Below are 19,472 nucleotides of genomic sequence, written 5' to 3' on the forward strand. Positions count from 1 at the left end.
TGTTCTGTGCCCCATGAAAAAAACCACAGGCCCTTGCTGATAAATTTGGTCTGTAACCGCCACTGCTCATGACTCATAGAAACCAAATGCAATCCTCCGTCTATTTCCCATATAAAAGCTAACAATTAGACATCCCATAGTTCAACCATTAATAAACCCTATTCTGCACTGGATGTTTTGATGAGATCTGCATTGTTGAGAAATGTATCGCTGTCATCTCATTAATCTTTCCACTAACATGCGCCATTATTCCAGTGCTGCCCATCATCCAGGTATTAATGAATCTACAGCCTCTTCAGAACAATTCTGTCCAGATCTGAGCAGTCGAACTATTGTAGACAGAAATTTATGTGAAGTTTAAAGTTTAACAGCTTCGTTCAGGACTTACTGACACCAGAAGTGACAACATGACGGACAGGCCGAGCCGCTGCCTCCTTCGTCCCGACTTCTCGGTTCCAGCTGTGAGTCCGGTGCCGTGAAGTTTGGAGCGCAGATTTCTTCTGGAACTGAGCTGCCCACAGCTGATGTTAACGAGTCACACATTAAAAACAGCTGAAATATCTTCAGATGGCACTTCCCACGGAGAAAATCAGCTGAGCAAAAGGATGGGAAGTGAAACTAAACTGAGAGGAAACATCCAGAGAGGAAGTTCTGATCCAGTAACAGATCAGTGCGTCACAAACGGTTCAGTTGGATTTGAACTTTGTCATTACAGACAAAAATGAGACTCTTTATTCAGTGATTTCCACTTTATTATCCCTGTCTGCTCCTCCAGAACAGGATTTATTGAAGTCATTGTCTCTCCCAGATGAAAAATGTGTTTCCATGTCCAACAGTTTCTCTGGTAGATCTGATGCTGATGATCAAAGCTCCGTGATGTCAGATTTTTAACAGCACAGCATGTGAAACTGAATAAAAAGAACCACAGTGAAGATTCAACACTGAGCAGCACACATGACATGTGGAACTGTGGTCTAAAGACTGCCAACAAGACTAAATAAAGAGGAAACAGAGCTTTTTACTCTCTGACTGTTGGCAGAAAAGTTACTGAACACACAAAAAATTAGGAGGCTCCTTCTTTAAACTGAGAGCTTCACATTTAGGAACATTTCTCCACATTGAAGAATCAGAGCTGAATGAGTTCAGGTGTTGATGCTGATCAGTGATGGTCTCACAGTTTCCTCTGCAGGCGGAGGCAGCAGCAGCAAGGTCACATGATGGCCATACAGGGTTAAAGATGATGAATGAGCAGGCTACAGGTGGCACTCTTAAGTTTTAAAAACGGAACAGCAGAAACTTGCAACATGAAATTTGATATGAAATACAGTTAAAAACATCCAGGTTAACGCAACAGGGGAGGGAAATAGTGTTCATGTGAGTACCAGCTCATTTAGGAATAAAAGGAAATGAAAAAGCAGACAAAGCTGCTGAGGAGGCAGTAAAGAAAGAGGAGGTGGAAATGAAAGTAAAATCATCAAAAACAGAGGGGAGAAGTTTAGTCTGGAAAGAAATAAACAAACAGTGGAATCAATATTGGAAGAATCAGGAAAAAGGAAGGCATTTATATAAATGACAAAATGTAGCAGGAGAGGCAGGGTGTTATGGACAGAACAGAATTATGAGCAGGATAAGAATAGGACATATCAAACTGAATAATACACTTAAGAAAATGGGGAAACATCCAACTGGGCAGTGTAGCTGTGGGCAGAGGGAGACAGTGGAACATGTGATTATAGCATGTCCTTGGTATGGAAGCGAGAGGGAAAGGATGAAGATAGGGCTGCAGAAGGCAGGAATAAGAGAATATAATTTTTTAGAAACATAGTAGAATCTGGGAAATCTAAAGAAGGGAGGAAAATAATGATGAGATTCCTGGTGTCAACTGGGGTAAATAAAAGAATATAGGAAAGAAGAATTAGAAAGAAGTTAAGTTAAGTAGATGGCATCATATGCAACGTCAAGGATGCCAGCTGCCAGTAAAAATCACAGAAGAAGAAGTATTCCTAACAATTAGTGATAGGAATTTCGGCTCCTTTTGGTGAGCCAGATCATTTGGCTCAGCTCACCAAGAAGAGCCGACTCTTTCGGCTCCAAAACGACTCCATTTCACCAGTTATACCTTTTAGAATTCAGCTAAAGTTAGCGCTGTTTTGACTTGTGATTTGTATTTGAACACATATATCACTTAAATTTCAATAAATTGCTGTTGCCACACTGTAGCCAATTGCATTTACAGTTATAAAATCCACACACACACATATATAATATATATATATATGTAATATATATAGCTTTATTTAGACCATCAAGAGAAAGAAAACACAACAAATGTGGTGTCTTCACCAAAGGTGCTCCCATGCACACATTTAATTAACAAGTTTCATTCCAACAATATATTATAGAGGACTACATCATGATCAAGTAAACAGTTTGAACACAGCATGTATCTGTTCCACGACCACCCAGATTAAATTAAAAAAAAGAAACAACACAAAAGAGACAAGTAATGGGAATCTGAAAAACATGAAGACTTCAACTTTAACAGAACAAATTAATGAATGTGGGTTTTTTTTCATATCAAATAATCAATGCCTCTTGTCTAAGTCTCTGTTAAAAATGACTTGATTGGTGATAATCATGGTGGTTAAATGAATCTTACAGAAAGCCAGCTGCTCATCTTTTTACATTCCTTGAACCACAGGCTGAGGGAAAGCAGCAGCTATCCTCCAACCAGGTTTACTAATCAGGTGCTGAAAATGACTAAAGCCTAAATATGACCTTTAACTCTGTGTTTGGGCTTTACTGAGACTCTGGCAGACAAACGGTTTAGAAACCAGTAAACAGGAATCAGGAGAGGAGAGGCAAAGTTCTTGGTCAGGGACAGAAAGCTGGGTCGAATTACTAGGAGGCAGACGAAGCAGGGAATCAGGGACAGGCGAGGTCGGTACCGGGAAGGCTGGCAGGAGAACGCTGGAAAGACTTGCATGGCAAAGAACAATCTGGCAAAGGATAGAGTGTGGAGCTGGTGACTGTATGCTGAGCTGATTGCATGTGATGAGAGGCAGCTGTGTGCACAGGTGAGTGGAGTGAACTGATGAGGTGTGTGTGGCTGACAGGCTGAGTGGGGCAGAAGTAGGATCAATGGTAAATTACTGATGGTTGGATGACTAAACTGTGACAGAAAGCTCATATTTGGATTCAGAAATAAGTGAAAAATCAAAGTGAAAATTCTTCCAAACTTGAAGAGTTGAATTCAGAGACAGAAACTTCATCTCCATAATCTGACTGCAGAAAACATTTGGTGCTTTTAAACTTAAGAATGAGCTCAGAGAGATTTCCTTCCATCCATCGTTCTTCTCTTTCTTCACTTTCTTTTCTTTCCTCCTTTTTCTGAGATAAATCAAATAATGAAAGAATTAATACTGCTTTGTAATTAATTAACTCTGCTGTGCAGAGATGATTGAAAGGAGTTTTGTACGTTTCAGTGTTGATCAAATAGCTTTCATTCTAGTTTTCAGATGCTCCATTCCAGTGGATGTATCCAGATGTTTTCGTGTTCCTTTCTCAGTGTAGAACAATGTGTGTGATAGAGCCATATAATGTCCATGTTTGCATGCTGAAAGAGACTGTGCTGCTCTGACCCCCCTCCTCCTTTCAGGGTGGAGCCTGCTGGAGAACGATGGTTGACACCAGGTCTGAGGAAGTGTAAGTGTGTTCTTCATCTGATTCATGACATCCAACCATCTTCACACTGTCTCATCACTCATTGATCAAAGTGAACAGATGATAGATCAATAACTGCAGCTGGATTGTGTTTGTTCTCTCCATCAGATTCCTGTCAACTCACAATCGACACAAACACAGTGAACAGGAGACTGAAACTGTCTGACAACAACAGGAAGGTGAAATGTGTGGAGGAGGTTCAGTCATATCCTGATCATCCAGACAGATTTGATGACTGGTGTCATCAGCTGCTGTGTAGAAATATTCTGACTGGTCGCTGTTACTGGGAGGTCGAGTGGAGAGGAGGAGTTTATATATCAGTGAGTTACAGAGGAATCAGCAGGAGAGGAGGAGACTGTTTGTTTGGATGGAATGATCAGTCCTGGAGCCTGAGGTGCTCTGATGGAGGTTACTCTGTCTGTCACAATAACAGAGGAACATGTATCCCCTCCTCCTCCTCCGTCTCTAACAGAGCAGCAGTGTATGTGGACCGTCCTGCTGGCACTCTGTCCTTCTACAGAGTCTCCTCTGACACACTGATCCAGCTCCACACCTTCAACACCACATTCACTGAAGAACCTCTGCATCCTGGATTTACAGTCTGGTATCCTGTTTCCTGGTTGTCTCTGTGTTGAGTATAAAGAGTTTCCTCCTGTCAGAGAATCACTGTTGAACAGATAGTTCAGTCTGTACATGTCTGTCTCTTTCACTCAGAAACACCTTTTCAGATTCATGGATTCAGTCACTTTCTGTTTGAAACTCTTCTGAATGATTCCTTGGAAACTTCTTCCTCTTCCAGTCCTTTGAAGATGGAAGCTGCCATTCTTCCAGGATGTTGTTTTTCTGTGTGTTTCCAGTCAAAGCTTCACACTGAATATCAGTATGTTGTGTTTCTCTGCAGCTCACTTCCACTGAGACCATTCAGTTGATGTCAGCTGCAGTTAGTTTGCTGCACATGTGACAAACTGTGATATCAGAGAGGAATCACTGAGCTGCAATCAGCCAAGATGAATTTCCAACCTGCTGACAGATCTTCACTGATTCTGCTCCAATGAGCAGAAGTTCGGTGAGCAGCCAGGGTTCATCCTGATGTTTCTCCACATTCACTTCCTGTTTGATGATGAAAGGAAAACTGGACTGGAACTAGTTTCTCATGGCAGAAAGTTGCTAAATGTTGCTAAACGCTCACAAAGAGGACTGAAATGATCCATTACAAACAACATTTGGACTTTAACAGTTGTAAACATATAAGTTAAATAAAATTACTAACATTTAATCACCTCAATAATAATTTATGTAAAATGTAAATTAAGTCAAACATGTTGATATTTGAGGTGAAAACCTTCAGAATTTTATGCTTTTTTGCTCTTTTGATATTATTGATGTTATTATTCTTTTATGTTCTACTGGAGAATCATCTAAATTATGGACAGAAACTTTTCAAAGACTTTGTCTTCTTTCTGTAATAAAGATGACGGTGCAATGGGTGGAGGGTCTCACACATTTTGGAAAAGATCAGAGAAACTAAATATATCAGAGGACTGTAACCAGGCAGCTTCTAAGCAGCTGATTACAGCAACGCAGAAACAGAATATGGTACAAAACTATTGATCTAGAAAAGGTGCACAGAGCCAAGAACAGCATGGAGGCATCATGGGACATGATCATCCTCCACCATCAGCAGGCCTTAACGGACTAACTGACCACTGACGGTGCCAAACCACATCCTTACAGAGGAGGTGTCTCTGTTTTACAAAATAGTTTCAATACAAAATATTCTGAGTATTTCCTGTACGCATTCATTCTTACAAACACTTGATTATAAAGAGTTAAATTTACAAAACCACACCATCAACCTTAAAGCCGTTTCCTGAACAGCTAAAACCCAGAAGCAGCTCGCCCACACATTCCCATCCCACATTATCCCAAACACACTGCAGAGGACACGAGTAACAGGGGAGTAAACCAGCTGTTAACACAGCTGTTTTACACCGTGCACCCCTACATCTGCTGTACTTCCACTGTAGATGCTGCACAGAGAACAGCTTTACTCTGCCTCACCAAACCATGGCTAACGGGCCGCCAACATATCAGCACTTTTCTCCTTTAATCAGTCAAACAGACAGCTGGGTGAAGACAGAACTGCATGCAGATCAGATCAGTAAAATGTTCCATAGAAATCTGATAACCGGGAAATCTTTGTGCACTTTTCTGTGCACGTCTACGTATACTTTCATAGTGTGAAGTACTGTGGGATTAATTGCATTTTACACATCATTACTGACTTAGTTTTGGTCTGTTCATTGTGTTAGTTAGCACATGGCTTGATGATGTCATTTCCTGTTGGTCGTGTCACTCGGGGTTTATTTTCTGATGCCACGTTGAATTGGTTTTGGTAAAAGTGTTGCACATGTGTGGAGGGACACAACTTGCTGTGAATGAAATATGTTGATCGTCAGAACAAGAATTATGTATCAAAAGCTAAATAAATGTGTCAAAAACTGACTTTAACTGTTACATGTACATGTATGTTCCTCATTGAGAAGCTGGTGTGATCTTTTTATGTCTGTTTAGGGGCTGTATTTTCAATATTCTGCACCCACTTCTCTCAGGACAAGTTTAATTTACACGAGAAATGTGTGTTTTAGTGTGTTGTCCAATTATTATTTTCAGTTTGATGGGAAGGTCAGAAAATGTCCAAAAATTCAACAAATCCCATTCTGCGCTCAGATCTGTGCAGTTTGAGAGCAGAAGCTTGTTAATGAGGCAGTTCCTGCAGAACAAATCACATCTTGTTTTAATCTCAACACTCACACCTGATATATTTGTGAATATGTTAATATTTCCATCACGTTGTGAAGCAGCTTCAGCAGTATTTGTTCAGTTTTTCTACGTGTTCTAATCCACATTTCTTACTGACAACATCTGGATTCAGACATCAAAGTTCAGGATCCGTTTGGACTCCATTTATTTGTTTGTGTCATTTCTTGTTCTGTTTGGGGATCAGTTTGTGTTGTTCCTCCTCAGAGTGTCTCTCCTCCTCCTCCTGAGCTTGTTTCTGCCTTCTTCTGAGATGTTGTCAGTCCTTATCACAGATTCAGTAGCTGTGATGAGGTCCACTACTGGCAGCTGTTGTGGAGAAATGGCAAAACTGAGTGCTTTGCTGCAAACATCCTTTTCTGGTTGGGTGAGGTCCCCATCTTCTAAGTTCTTCACCCTCTGGTCCTGAATGTCCGTTTCTGTAGAGCCATCATATTTTTATCTGACAGATACAGATGTGCAGTTTGAAGGCTAAGCGGTTCACCTCCATCTTAAGGTGAAGGGACACTCTTTTGAGGACAGTAATGTCCACATTCTGGACAAAGAAAACAGATGGTTTGGACTGAGGTGTGTCAGTGTGACCGTACAGACCTGCCAAGTGTGAATAGTCTTTAAGCTGCTGATCAGCCGACAGTCACCAACTAGTTAAAGCTGAAGACATCTTTCAGATGAGAAAATCTGAAATATTCAGAAAGTCCAGTTGCTCATTATTACAATGATAAGAAATCTACCAAAGTATTCAGTCGTTTAAAAACACTCCCAATCTGACATGATGCTATTTATATTTTCACCGCCAGAGGGCGACACATTTCCATCAATAAAGACTCCACTTCCTTCACAGTTAAAGGAGATTTTATTGACATTGTTTCAACAATCGATAATTACCTGAGGTCAGGTCGCCTAGGCAACAGGTCCAGGAGTGAAGACTCCAAAGACTCTCCTTTGAATTTCTCATGTCTGTGCATTATTAACTGCTCGCTGCTATAGAATATTAAACATGAAGCCATTTTAAAAGATACAGCACAGTACAAAAATACAACAGATTGCTGTATGTGTGTATTGAACATCATGTGTGATTACAGTGCAAACCTTTTCATCTGCACCTGTATTTGATCCGTTACAGCTTTAACGTTTCACAGAAATATTCCTTCTCTGTTCATGATGTCACATGTGTCTGCGTGCTGTCTGTGTTCCTGAGAGGAAGTCACACACCACAGAAACCAGGAGAAACAGCTTTAACACTCTGCTATATAGTATATCCAAGTAGTATTTATAAAAGAAGTAAACTAATATTAAGGAACATGTTATGTGCTTGTAAATGTATGATCTCGGTCATTCTGGGGACTAAACTCTATGGGGTCCATCATTTAATCTATTAAAATAGTTCTTCAAACCACCTTCTGTGCATGAGCAGCAAACTTTAAAGACACAGCAAGTGTCTATATATGCTATGATGACTTTGAATTGATTGTTTCTCAACCTCTTTTTAGTTGATGAAAGTAGACTTTAAATATAATATGAGACTTTATGCAGTAACTTCAGTACAAGACATGTTGACCGATCTGTTTGAGGAAAGTTACTTAATATCACTAAAGTTTCCTGAACTTATCAGGAAAAGCTCAGTTTTCTTGGTATTATTTCGATGGAATACTTTTTATAAATGTTTTAACTTCTCAGAATTCAGACAGATGAAGTCTGTGAGCTGAGCACTGCAGGAAACTGTTAGAACAGACCGACTTAGATGAGATGTCATGATTTGTGTGTGCTCTCATTCACAGTCTTTGGAGAAAAATGGGAAAGTTGTTGAGATAATTTCAAACTTAATATGAAGTTCAATGGGACAGCAGCTTCCTCTTTGGTTTATGAAGAGAAGCAAAAGAGCTTTCAGCACCTGTTGTTCCCAGGCAGTCTCCCATCTAAGTGACCAGGCCCAATCCTGGTTAGCTTCTGAGATCAGATGAGGTCAGGTGTGTTCAGGGCAGTACGGCCATAAGCGATAGAAGTTCAATTCAATTCAATTCAATTCAATTTTATTTATATAGCGCCAGATTACAACAATTGTCATCTCAAGGCACTTAAGTAATATAGTCCAATTCAAGCCAATTGGAATTCAATTCATTGTAATCATAATCCAATTAATTCATATAGAGCTAATTCAAAAAATTTAATATCCTAGCTAAGGAAACCAACAGATTGCACCGAAATGTGTCTTCAGTCCAATCTCCCGTCCTGAGCGTGCCTGTGGCAACTGTGGAAAGGAACGACTCCCTTTTAACAGGAAGAAACCTCTGGCAGAACCAGACTCAGGAAGGGTGGCCATCCGCCTCGACCAGCTGGGGTTTGAGAAGACAGAAAAGAGGGAAAAGAGGGGGGGAAAAACACCATAACGCCATTCAAAGGATATCTGTTGGAACAGGGAAACATAGGTTAATAACCACAATAATGTCACATGTACATAAAATCAATTTTGAAATTAAACAGGGGGAAAAAGAGAGCAAAGTGAGGAAAGGTGTGACAGATGAGGTCCCCCAGCAGTCTAAGCCTATAGCAGCTTAACTATGGGATGTTTCAGGATTACCTGAGCCATCCCTAACTATAAGCTTTATCGAAAAGAAAAGTTTTAAGCCTAATCTTAAAAGTGGAAAGGGTGTCTGCTTCCCGGACATTTACTGGCAGCTTATTCCACAAGAGAGGGGCCTGATAACTGAAGGCTCTGCCTCCCATTCTACTTTTAGAAACTCTGGGAACAACAAGTAAACCTGCAGTTTGGGAGCGAAGTGCTCTGTTAGGAAAATATCTTACAATTAAATCTTTAAGATATGATGGAGCTCGGTCATTAAGAGCTTTATATGTGAGAAGAAGAATCTTAAATTCTATTCTGAATTTAACAGGGAGCCAATGAAGAGAAGCTAAAACTGGAGAAACATGATCTCTCCTGTTAGTTCTCATCAGAACTCTGGCTGCAGCATTTTGGATCAGCTGGAGGCTTTTCAGAGAATATGTGGGACAGCCCAATAATAAGGAATTACAGTAGTCCAATCTTGAAGTAACAAATGCATGAACTAGTTTCTCTGCATCACCTTGAGACAGGATGTTCCTGATTTTAGCAATATTACGAAGGTGAAAGAAGGCAGTCCTAGAAACCAGTTTTATATGTGCGTCAAATGATAAATTCTGGTCAAAAATAACTCCAAGGTTCCTCACTGTAGAACTAGAAGCCAAGGATATACCATCTAGAGTAACTATATAACTAGACAATTTCTCCCTGAAGCGCTCAGGTCCAAAGAGAACAACTTCAGTTTTGTCTGAATTTAAAAGCAGACAGTTCTGAGTCATCCAGGTCTTTATGTCTTTAAGACAGGCTTGTAGCCTGACCAACCTGTAGGTTTCATCTGGTTTCATAGATAAGTACAGCTGAGTATCATCAGCATAACAATGGAAATTTATGCCATGCTGTCTGATAATGTTACCTAATGGAAGCATGTATAAAGTAAAAAGAATCAGTCCAAGCAATCAAAGTGAAAATTCTTCCAAACTTGAAGAATTGAATTCAGAGACAGAAACTTCATCTCCATAATCTGACTGCAGAAAACATTTGGTGCTTTTAAACTTCAGAATGAGCTCAGACAGATTTCCTTCCATCCATCGTTCTTCTCTTTCTTCACTTTCTTTTCTTTCCTCATTTTCTGACCTCTGACCCCCCTCCTCCTTTCAGGGTGGAGCCTGCTGGAGAACGATGGTTGACACCAGGTCTGAGGAAGTGTAAGTGTGTTCTTCATCTGATTCATGACATCCAACCATCTTCACACTGTCACATCACTCATTGATCAAAGTGAACAGATGATAGATCAATAACTGCAGCTGGATTGTGTTTGTTCTCTCCATCAGATTCCTGTCAACTCACAATCGACACAAACACAATGAACAGAAAACTGAAACTGTCTGACAACAACAGGAAGGTGACACATGTGGAGGAGGTTCAGTCATATCCTGATCATCCAGACAGATTTGATGACTGGTGTCCTCAGCTGCTGTGTAGAAATGTTCTGACTGGTAGTTGTTACTGGGAGGTCGAGTGGAGAGGAAGAGTTAATATATCAGTGAGTTACAGTGGAATCAGCAGGAGAGAAGACAGAGATAACTGTGTGTTTGGATGGAATGATCAGTCCTGGAGTCTGAGGTGCTCTGATGATGGCTGTTACTCTATCAGGCACAACAAAAAAACAACACCCATCTCCTCCTCCTCCTCCTCCTCCTCCTCCTCCTCCTCCTCCTCCTCCTCCTCCTCCTCCTCCTCCTCCTCCTCCTCCTCCTCCTCCTCTGTCTGTAACAGAGCAGCAGTGTATGTGGACCGTCCTGCTGGCACTCTGTCCTTCTACAGAGTCTCCTCTGACACACTGATCCACCTCCACACCTTCAGCACCACATTCACTGAAGAACCTTTGCATCCTGGATTTAGGTTCTGGCCGGGTTCTTCAGTCTCACTAAACTCAGTTGAGTGTAAAAAATATATTCCTGTTAGAGAATATAATTGATAACAGTATTAACCTATATTTTTCCTTTACAGTAAAAGAAAGGTTTTGCCCTTGATATCTTCAGTCAGTTTATTTATCTGGATTAGTTCTGAATGATTCCTTGGAAAATTCTTCCTCTTCCACTCCCTAAGTTATTAATACAGGATCTGTAATCCGGTGAATATTGGTGTATCAGTTACATGTAAAGTAATGTGTCTTTATCTCATTTGATGAAGTAGTGAAGAATTAAAATGATCCGTTACAAATTGTTTGGGAAGCCAGTTCTTGCTTGTCCCACAGTGTTCTGATACTAATTTTGTCCATTTCAGGATGCCAGATCCAAACTTCTGTCTGAGTCTGCCAGCGTATCATAAAGGGTATGAGCTCCTGACTAAAGAAAGAAATCTCATTATTCCTGTATGTTCCTCACTTTCCTCAACAACCAAAGTCGTTTACCATCAAACAACAGGCAAACAATATCATTAAGAAACAACAACAATCTGAGACAAATATTCCAGTGAGCGTCTAAAAGACGCTCTTTTTCTCAGCTTGTTATCTGTACCAACTGTTTGTATTTTGGCTCTGCTGTAAAGAAGCAGGGAATAACTATCAACCAGTTATCAGCAAAGCACAATGTTATAATTGGCTTTGATCTTAGACATTATAAATTCATATTCTGTATTTTCCTAAATAACCTATGTTCCTAGCTGGTACTTTTCCACTCTGCTCATACTGCACAACAGATGACCTTAAATGGTCCAAGACCTTACAAGGACATAAACAACTGGGTCAGACAAAATATCTCTAGTAGAGTAGATAGGTCTGGTACATTAGATCCACGCCTAAAACAGCACTCACACACACACACATTGTTTATCACATCCAAAGAACACAACAAGGACAGCAGCTGGCCTGAGCATGTCACCCAAAACTGGCCAATTATACTCTGACAAGTGTGAAAACAACTTCTGTGAGATAAAGCTGAATATAAATATGAAATGTTTCCGGATAACGGTGCTCGGCCTGACGGATTTCCTGCGGGAGCTCTGGCACTCCGAGTCCAGCGCTGCAATATACTTTACATGTGACCACTAATAAATACTTTTTTAATAAACGATTTCTCCAGCTTGTTCTTGAGCTTCCAATGAAAAAACCGGGCTAACAAAGTACATCTGTGAACACGTTCACCAAAGATTCAGCAGCTCTTTTCTCCACTGTGGAAACCTCTCGACCAAACTCAGTAGTTATTGTGTTGAGAGATTTCAACTCGTGTAACCTCTCCCAGGAACTGACGAGCTCCAAACAGCTGGTGACATGCGCCACGCAGGACAGCAACACACTGGACCACTTCTACTCCACCATAAAACCCTCATACCGCTCCATCCCCCACGCTGCCCTTGGACACTCCGACCACTGCATCATACAGATGGTCCCCACATACAGGCAGCAACTGAGAAGGGCCAAACCATCCAGGACTACAGTAAGGAGGTGGACTCCAGAGGCAAGGGACAGGCTTCAGGACTGCATGGAGTCTACTGACTGGGAGTCACTGAGGGGCCCTGATGATGACAACGGCAGCTTTTCTGACACTGTATGTTGCTGCATCAGCTTCTGTGAGCAGGTCTGCCTCCCAACCAAAACCATCACAAGGCACAATAACCAAAAGCCCTGGTTCTCCAAGCAGCTCAGAGAGCTCAGGCGCCGGAAAGAGCAGGCGTACAGAGAGGGTGACATGGACACATTCAGACTGGCCAGACAGGGCCTCAAGAAGGCCATCAAAAATGCTAAAGAGGACTATAGAGCCAGACTGGAGAGTGATTCAGGCACCAACGACCCTGGTTGGTAGAAGCCCTGGGGTCGCCCCCTCCCCCAGACTAGCTGACGATCTCAACACCTTCTACACCAGGTTTGAGAGACCCCCTGCTGCTCCATTGTCTCCAACCCCCCCCCCCCCCCCCCCCTCTCTCTCTCTCTCTCACAGGCACTGAGAGCTCACCGCCACCCACTTCTCATCCTCTTATCACATATGTGTATGATGAAATATTTTTTAATGTGTTCTGTGTGTAAATTCTCCCAGAAAGGTAGCATCATATGATATGGCAGGTTGTGTGTGTTTTTCTGTCACTTTACTCAAAGAAAGTTAATGCCTTAGCATGCAGGAGGTGTTGTTATTGTACCCCAACTCCTTGGAACACAGTAAACACCTCACCTATGAATACATTAAGAAACAGTGAAAACATAGTTCTTGATCAGAAAACCTAATGCATCTGAAATATGTTAGATTAAGCTTTACTTTAATAGCACATATCAAATCAAACACGGGGGACATCTTCCTCTTCCTAGCTGGCTCCATCCTCTTACCTATCCTTCTCTCCTCACTCTCCCTAATCTCAAAACTATCTCTCTCTCACTTAACTCCCCAAACTATCTTCAAATTATATTGACGCTATCAAAACTCTAGTATCCTGAACCTGAACTGACCGCAACTCTCCATAAAAAAAAAACACATCTTAAATGGAGACTGAGGGGTTTCTATGCTTGTCAATATTCGGGCATATAAATCTGACAAAATCTGAAGCGTTTACGGAAGCAGTCACGTGGTTGGGACGGGTAGTGAGGTTGCGGACGTCATAATTAATGGCTCCTCCCCTAAATGAAGTAAACCGTCTCCTCCATTACTCCAAACACGCTTCGAAGCTTCAGCACATTTCAGAACATCACTACAGGAAGCTGCATGCAGGTGAGTCCATAAAAGAATACATGTAGCGGTCAAACATTTGCAGAAATGTCTTCAAAGTGCTTTGTGTCATTGGTTTGATACCTGCACCTGGACACGGGCAGTCAGAACATGTACTAAAGAGTAAAAAAGTTCAAATAACCTGGCTGCTCTTCACAGTTAGCATGTCCTGCTAATGCTAATGCTAATGCTCTGCTAACCGTTGTACTCAAAGCAGAAAGCAGAAACACAACCTCAACTATAGATTGCAATAAGCCGGCCAGATGGACAACTAAAATGGAGCTTTATCCTTCTACCTGTGTGTTAAACATACTTCTGGACCCTTTTCTTCCGATTTTCTCACTTTGTTGGACAGTTTTTGACCATCTTGTCACATTTTCCACTAAAGCTGCAGTTTTCTAAACTTCTTTCTGTAGTTTTGCTTAAATCCTTTGTCATTTAAAACTTGATGATCAATGTAAAATTTAGAATAGTTCTTTCCAGGCTTATCTGGGTATCATTTGGCTTTTTGATATGTGGAGCAAAAACATGTGATATGATGTGTTTAATGTACACACTATGCCATATTTCATGATTAGATCTTAAAATGGGACTTAATTATGGTCAATATAAATTCTTCAATTACATTAAGAGTTTATGTTGTTTGAAGAGGAGTTATAGCATTATAATATAGATTTGCCAGTGATCCAGGAAAGTATCACAGGAGCAGTAGAAATATACAGTTCAGTATCAGTGTCTGATTTCTCAGATTTGCACTCAGAAGCCCATTAAAAGACAGTCTGACTGTCCTCTTCAGAAGTGTCTAATGAAAGCTTCATTTTTCAGTTTCCTTTACATATCCAATATTTTCTTTTATCCACGTATCAAAAAGGACTGACCGCATGATAAAAAGGTTGTACATGTCTTTACTCATAAAGTCCACCTGCCAACATCTGGAGTTAAAATGAAGCTAAAATGATCTTTATTAGGAGGATCTGTGCAACTTTTAGGAGCTGATACTCTGATCTGACCACAACACAAGATCACTTTTTACTCTTTAACTGGACACGTATGTTTACCAGGTAAGATCATTTCATAATCAAATATAGGAGACTGTAGGTTATTTGTGCTGAAAAACCAAATAACCTGGTTGTTTTAAGGGTCTGAGAGTTTCCTTCATCTCAAACTTTAGGTTTTACTAAAGCAGCTTTCTGGAATGAATCACTGGACGAGCACTTCTGATGCCAGAAAAACACTCCTTTATATTTAAATGACAGCCTCAGAATGGTCCACTTCATGTTGTTCTTCAGAGTTTCTCAGATCAGTCAGACAGCTCCTGCTGACGTGTTGTTAGCCACACAGAACTAGATCATTCCCCCACTGAAACATCACATCTTCTCAGTTTCAAGCCTCAGTCCAGACTGAAGCTCCCTGAGTGCTGAACCGTGGGCTTCAGAGTGTAAATGTGACAAATCTGAGATTACTCTGTTACTTTTCTGGATCCCTGAGAGCTTCTGGAAATGAGAACAAATTTAGAAACAGAGAAAATCTGAACTTCAGGCTTTGGGATGATATTGGGACCCTTTCCTCAAACAGTATAATTGTCTTAATGTAGTAAAATGATTTAACTTGATCATGTTACACTGACTCAGATGAGATTCATGGGCTATTGCACACAGTGGGTGTCATTCTACAGAGTATATTATACATATATTATATTATACATTTATTATAAAAAAATTCTGAATTTGATCAAAAAGCTCCAAATATTTTGAACTGTGACCATTGAAATAAAAACCACGGTAATAAGTTTAATTAAATGTGACTAGATGGTTAAGCTGGATCTTATTGTTTGTACTGACAGTTGCAGACAGAGTCCATCAGTCGGAGGACCAGGACCAGAATGGAGCAGCAGAACCAGGATTCGAACTCTTCCACTAGGAACAGAGCCAGCTCATCCTCTGGTTCACCTGGGCTACAGGTCAGTGTGGAGGATATTAAAGATACGAGGACGAGTGTCGAGGCTCCGTGCATCCTCTGCTCATTCTGCTTTTGAATCAAATGTGGAAAAAGTGTCATCAGTGTTTTCTGGTTTCATCTCCTCTCTCTGATACAGATGTGCTTAGACTGAACATGTGCTGCAAGCTGAATGATCTGCTGGAAGAACATTTTTCTGGCTCTCAGTCTTGAGATTTGAGAGGTTCAGGAGCTAATCTTCATTATTTGTGTTTAAAGTCTCTGGATTACATGAATTAAACCTGGTGGTGGTAATACTTCTGGGTCTTTAATTGTTAAATTACAAGTTTTGTAGATCTCTCTACCTCAGGGTAAAGAGTTGTTTTAGAGCGAAACAAAGGTTGAGTTAAAACAGTGTTTCCTTGATTGCTGTTGAGCTCAATGGCTGCAGACCTATGGGCTGTAAGCTGGAACAAAGGGATAGTGTAATGAATGTCATGTATTACCACCACTGTTACTTTTATTCATTTAAACCAGTGGTCATCAACCTTTTTCAGTCCAACCTCTACATGGTGTTTAACTGAACAACTTGGACAAGACTGTGCTTCATTCTATCATTTAGAAATATTGTAGCACAAGTTCCTTTTCAGAATTTCATCATGACAAAAAATAATTAGTGAAAGAGCAAAAAGCAACAGTTTACTGATTTAAAAACCTGAACGTGTGCAGAACACATCAGAGCACAGTGCTGACAACTGAGGGCACTTCTAAACACACTCTCAGCATCTCAGCACGTTTGATCTGAGATATTGAGACCTGTGGCTCGGTCTATACACGTCCAGTTAGAATATGTTGGTTAGCTTAGAGAAATCTTTTGTGTGAACTTCAGAAGGATCTAATCCTTCTTCCTCTCTGTCATTGCAGAAACATATAGCCCAAGAGGGCTCCAGATGTCACTCCTGTAAACACTGTGGGAAAGTTTTCAAAAGATCATCACATCTGAGGTATCATCAGAGGCTTCACACTGGAAAGAAACCATATAGCTGTGGTCAGTGTGGGGCAGCTTTCACTACATCTTCCGATTTTAAGAAACACCAACGTATTCACACAGGTGAGAAACCATACAGCTGTGGTCAGTGTGGAGCAGCTTTCACTCAATTATCTAACCTAAAGAAACACCAACGTATTCACACAGGAGAGAAACCATACAACTGTGGTCAGTGTGGAGCAGCTTTCACTCAATTATCTAACCTAAAGACACACCAGCGTATTCACACAGGAAACAAACCATACAGTTGTGGTCAGTGTTGGGCAGCTTTCACTCAATTATCTCACCTAAAGACTCACCAACGTATTCACACAGGAGAGAAACCTTACAGCTGTAGTCAGTGTGGAGCAGCATTCAATACATATTTTGAGCTTAAGACACACCAACGTATTCACACAGGAGAGAAACCTTACAGCTGTGGTCAGTGTGGAGCAGCATTCACTACATCTTCCGATCTTAAGAAACACCAACGTATTCACACAGGAGAGAGACCTTACATCTGTGGTCAGTGTGGAGCAGGTTTTGCTCGATTATCCAGTCTAAAGACACACCAACGTATTCACACAGGAGAGAAACCTTACAGCTGTGGTCAGTGTGGAGCAGCATTCACTACATCTTCCCATCTTAAGAAACACCAGCGTATTCACACAGGAGAGAAACCATATAGCTGTGGTCAGTGTGGAGCAGCTTTCACTCAATTATCTAACCTAAAGAAACACCAACATATTCACACAGGAGAGAAACCATACAGCTGTGGTCAATGTGGAGCAGCTTTCACTCAATTATCTAACCTAAAGACACACCAGCGTATTCACACAGGAGAGAAACCATACAGTTGTGGTCAGTGCTGGGCAGCTTTCACTCAATTATCTCACCTAAAGACTCACCAACGTATTCACACAGGAGAGAAACCTTACAGCTGTGGTCAGTGTGGAGCAGCATTCACTACATCTTCCGATCTTAAGAAACACCAACGTATTCACACAGGAGAGAAACCTTACAGCTGTGGTCAGTGTGGAGCAGCTTTCACTACATCTTCCGATCTTAAGAAACACCAACGTATTCACACAGGAGAGAAACCTTACAGCTGTGGTCAGTGTGGAGCGGGTTTTGCTCGATTATCTAGTCTAAAGACACACCAACGTACTCACACTGCGGATAAATTCTTGGTTTAAATCAACAATATATATTACGGCAGATAAGAAAACCTGGGAGCAGCAACAGGAACTACCAATCAGAAGAATTTCCCTTGTTCAGATTAAAAATCTTCTTTGTGGATTACCACCTTCTCTTGTCAGGACTTTTGTTCTGAATGTTCTGTGGGTAGCACATGTTTGAAGAATCATTGAAAGTGCTTTATAATTTGTTGGGATAGTTTTAACTGTGGACAGATCTCCCACCGTTCAAGATAAATATGGCATCAGTTGTGAGTTGATATACAGAACAATATCAGTGCCTTGAGATGACATTGTTTTAATTTGGCGCTATATGAATAAAACTGAATTGAATTGAAAATCTTTTTGAAAGTAGATACACGTTTTATTATATTACACTGAACATATATGTTTTGTTTAAAGTTAAAATTCACAAAGTAGCTGTGCACCAGCTGTGGGTATGTTTGTAAACATACAACATCTTTAGAAACAATATATCATTTCAGTTTGATGTAAAGTCTAGCTTTACACTTGTTTGTATTTCATTGTTCTGCATTTTATTAAAGGTTAGATGTCAACATTTCTTATGCGTTTCATGTTCTTGCTACAGAGATATTTAAAAAAAAATTGTGTTTGGTTCTAATCTTTGTGCTAATCTTTCCCAAAGACTTAGACATTTTTAACGCAGTCTGAAAAGGGTTTGGAGTTGTTCCCTGTACTTTCCAGACAGCTGTTTGATTGTCATGACTAAAGCTGAAAGTTAAGGCTGTTCCAACACTAAAAGGGCACGAGGCTCAACTTCAAGCTGTGAAACTATGTCAAATGTCTGTTGTGTTGGTGTCAAGAAAATTCTCTCAAAATGAGGTTCAGAGTCGCTGGAGACAATACCAAACATTTATTCTCACAGCAAGGAGTCTGCATGACATATCAAGAAGCTGACACAGATTTGTCTGAGTTAAAAAAACAAAAACAATGATGCTATCGCTATTTAGTTTCCACTTTGTTTATTCTGTACATTTCTGTATATAACAGTGCTGAGCCTGAGTGAGATGGAGATTTCAATTTCCTAGAGGCAACCTCCCAAAGGGATTAATAAAGTCATCCATCCTATGAGATCACTGGCCACACAAGGTTATGCGACATTCAGTCAAACAAGGATTAGACAGAAGTTGAAATAAGATAGATAAGAGGACTCTCAGCACACAGTGTCTCTTGACCCTGCAGCATCTCACACGTGGTACTTGCTTTTTGTCATAATATAACTTCATGATTATTTTTAACATATCTCTCCTGTTTATAATAGAAAAGAGGGTGTAAATTCACAGTAGAGTCATATATACACATGCATTTTTTTGTATATCTTCTACATCACTGTCATTGTTAAACAGTTTGTTATGTTGACCTCTGTTTGTTCTTGGCTCTCAGTCTCCATGTTGCTGATCCTGGATCTGCTGAGATGTCCCAGGTCATTGTTGGCTTTGATCCTCATACATTTATTTTTGTCCTGAGAAAGAAGAAGTTCCAAAAAGAGAAACAGGGAC

General features: G+C 40.6%; 5 protein-coding genes and 1 pseudogene across 5 annotated transcripts in view; 3 read left to right on the forward strand and 3 right to left on the reverse strand.

The window, feature by feature from the left end:
• The window catches only part of LOC140294513 (protein NLRC3-like), a 1,060,349-nt gene that overhangs the window by 968,133 nt on the left and 72,744 nt on the right, over positions 1 to 19,472 (reverse strand). The gene's annotated exons all lie outside the window — the stretch shown is intronic.
• LOC140301715 (NLR family CARD domain-containing protein 3-like) overlaps positions 1 to 19,472 on the reverse strand; it is a 483,071-nt gene that overhangs the window by 10,661 nt on the left and 452,938 nt on the right. The window lies entirely within an intron of this gene.
• LOC140294609 (stonustoxin subunit alpha-like) lies at positions 408 to 4,855 on the forward strand. Its single transcript, XM_072379601.1, has 3 exons — positions 408 to 461; positions 3,624 to 3,705; positions 3,832 to 4,855. The coding sequence occupies exons 1-3, from the start codon at positions 408 to 410 to the stop codon at positions 4,356 to 4,358; spliced, it is 663 nt and encodes a 220-aa protein (XP_072235702.1). The 3' UTR covers positions 4,359 to 4,855.
• On the reverse strand, positions 8,423 to 8,538 carry LOC140297178 (5S ribosomal RNA; annotated as a pseudogene).
• On the forward strand, positions 10,261 to 11,431 carry LOC140294625 (stonustoxin subunit alpha-like). The gene is made up of 3 exons (XM_072379603.1): positions 10,261 to 10,305; positions 10,432 to 11,036; positions 11,387 to 11,431. The coding sequence occupies exons 2-3, from the start codon at positions 10,464 to 10,466 to the stop codon at positions 11,429 to 11,431; spliced, it is 618 nt and encodes a 205-aa protein (XP_072235704.1). The 5' UTR covers positions 10,261 to 10,305; positions 10,432 to 10,463.
• Positions 15,677 to 18,187, forward strand: LOC140294641 (uncharacterized). Its single transcript, XM_072379604.1, has 3 exons — positions 15,677 to 15,801; positions 16,459 to 16,523; positions 16,619 to 18,187. The coding sequence occupies exons 1-3, from the start codon at positions 15,677 to 15,679 to the stop codon at positions 17,950 to 17,952; spliced, it is 1,524 nt and encodes a 507-aa protein (XP_072235705.1). The 3' UTR covers positions 17,953 to 18,187.

The sequence above is a fragment of the Leuresthes tenuis genome, unplaced genomic scaffold (assembly GCF_036924035.1).
Source record: "Leuresthes tenuis unplaced genomic scaffold, fLeuTen1.0.hap1 SCAF_1, whole genome shotgun sequence".
Taxonomy (NCBI): domain Eukaryota; kingdom Metazoa; phylum Chordata; class Actinopteri; order Atheriniformes; family Atherinopsidae; genus Leuresthes; species Leuresthes tenuis.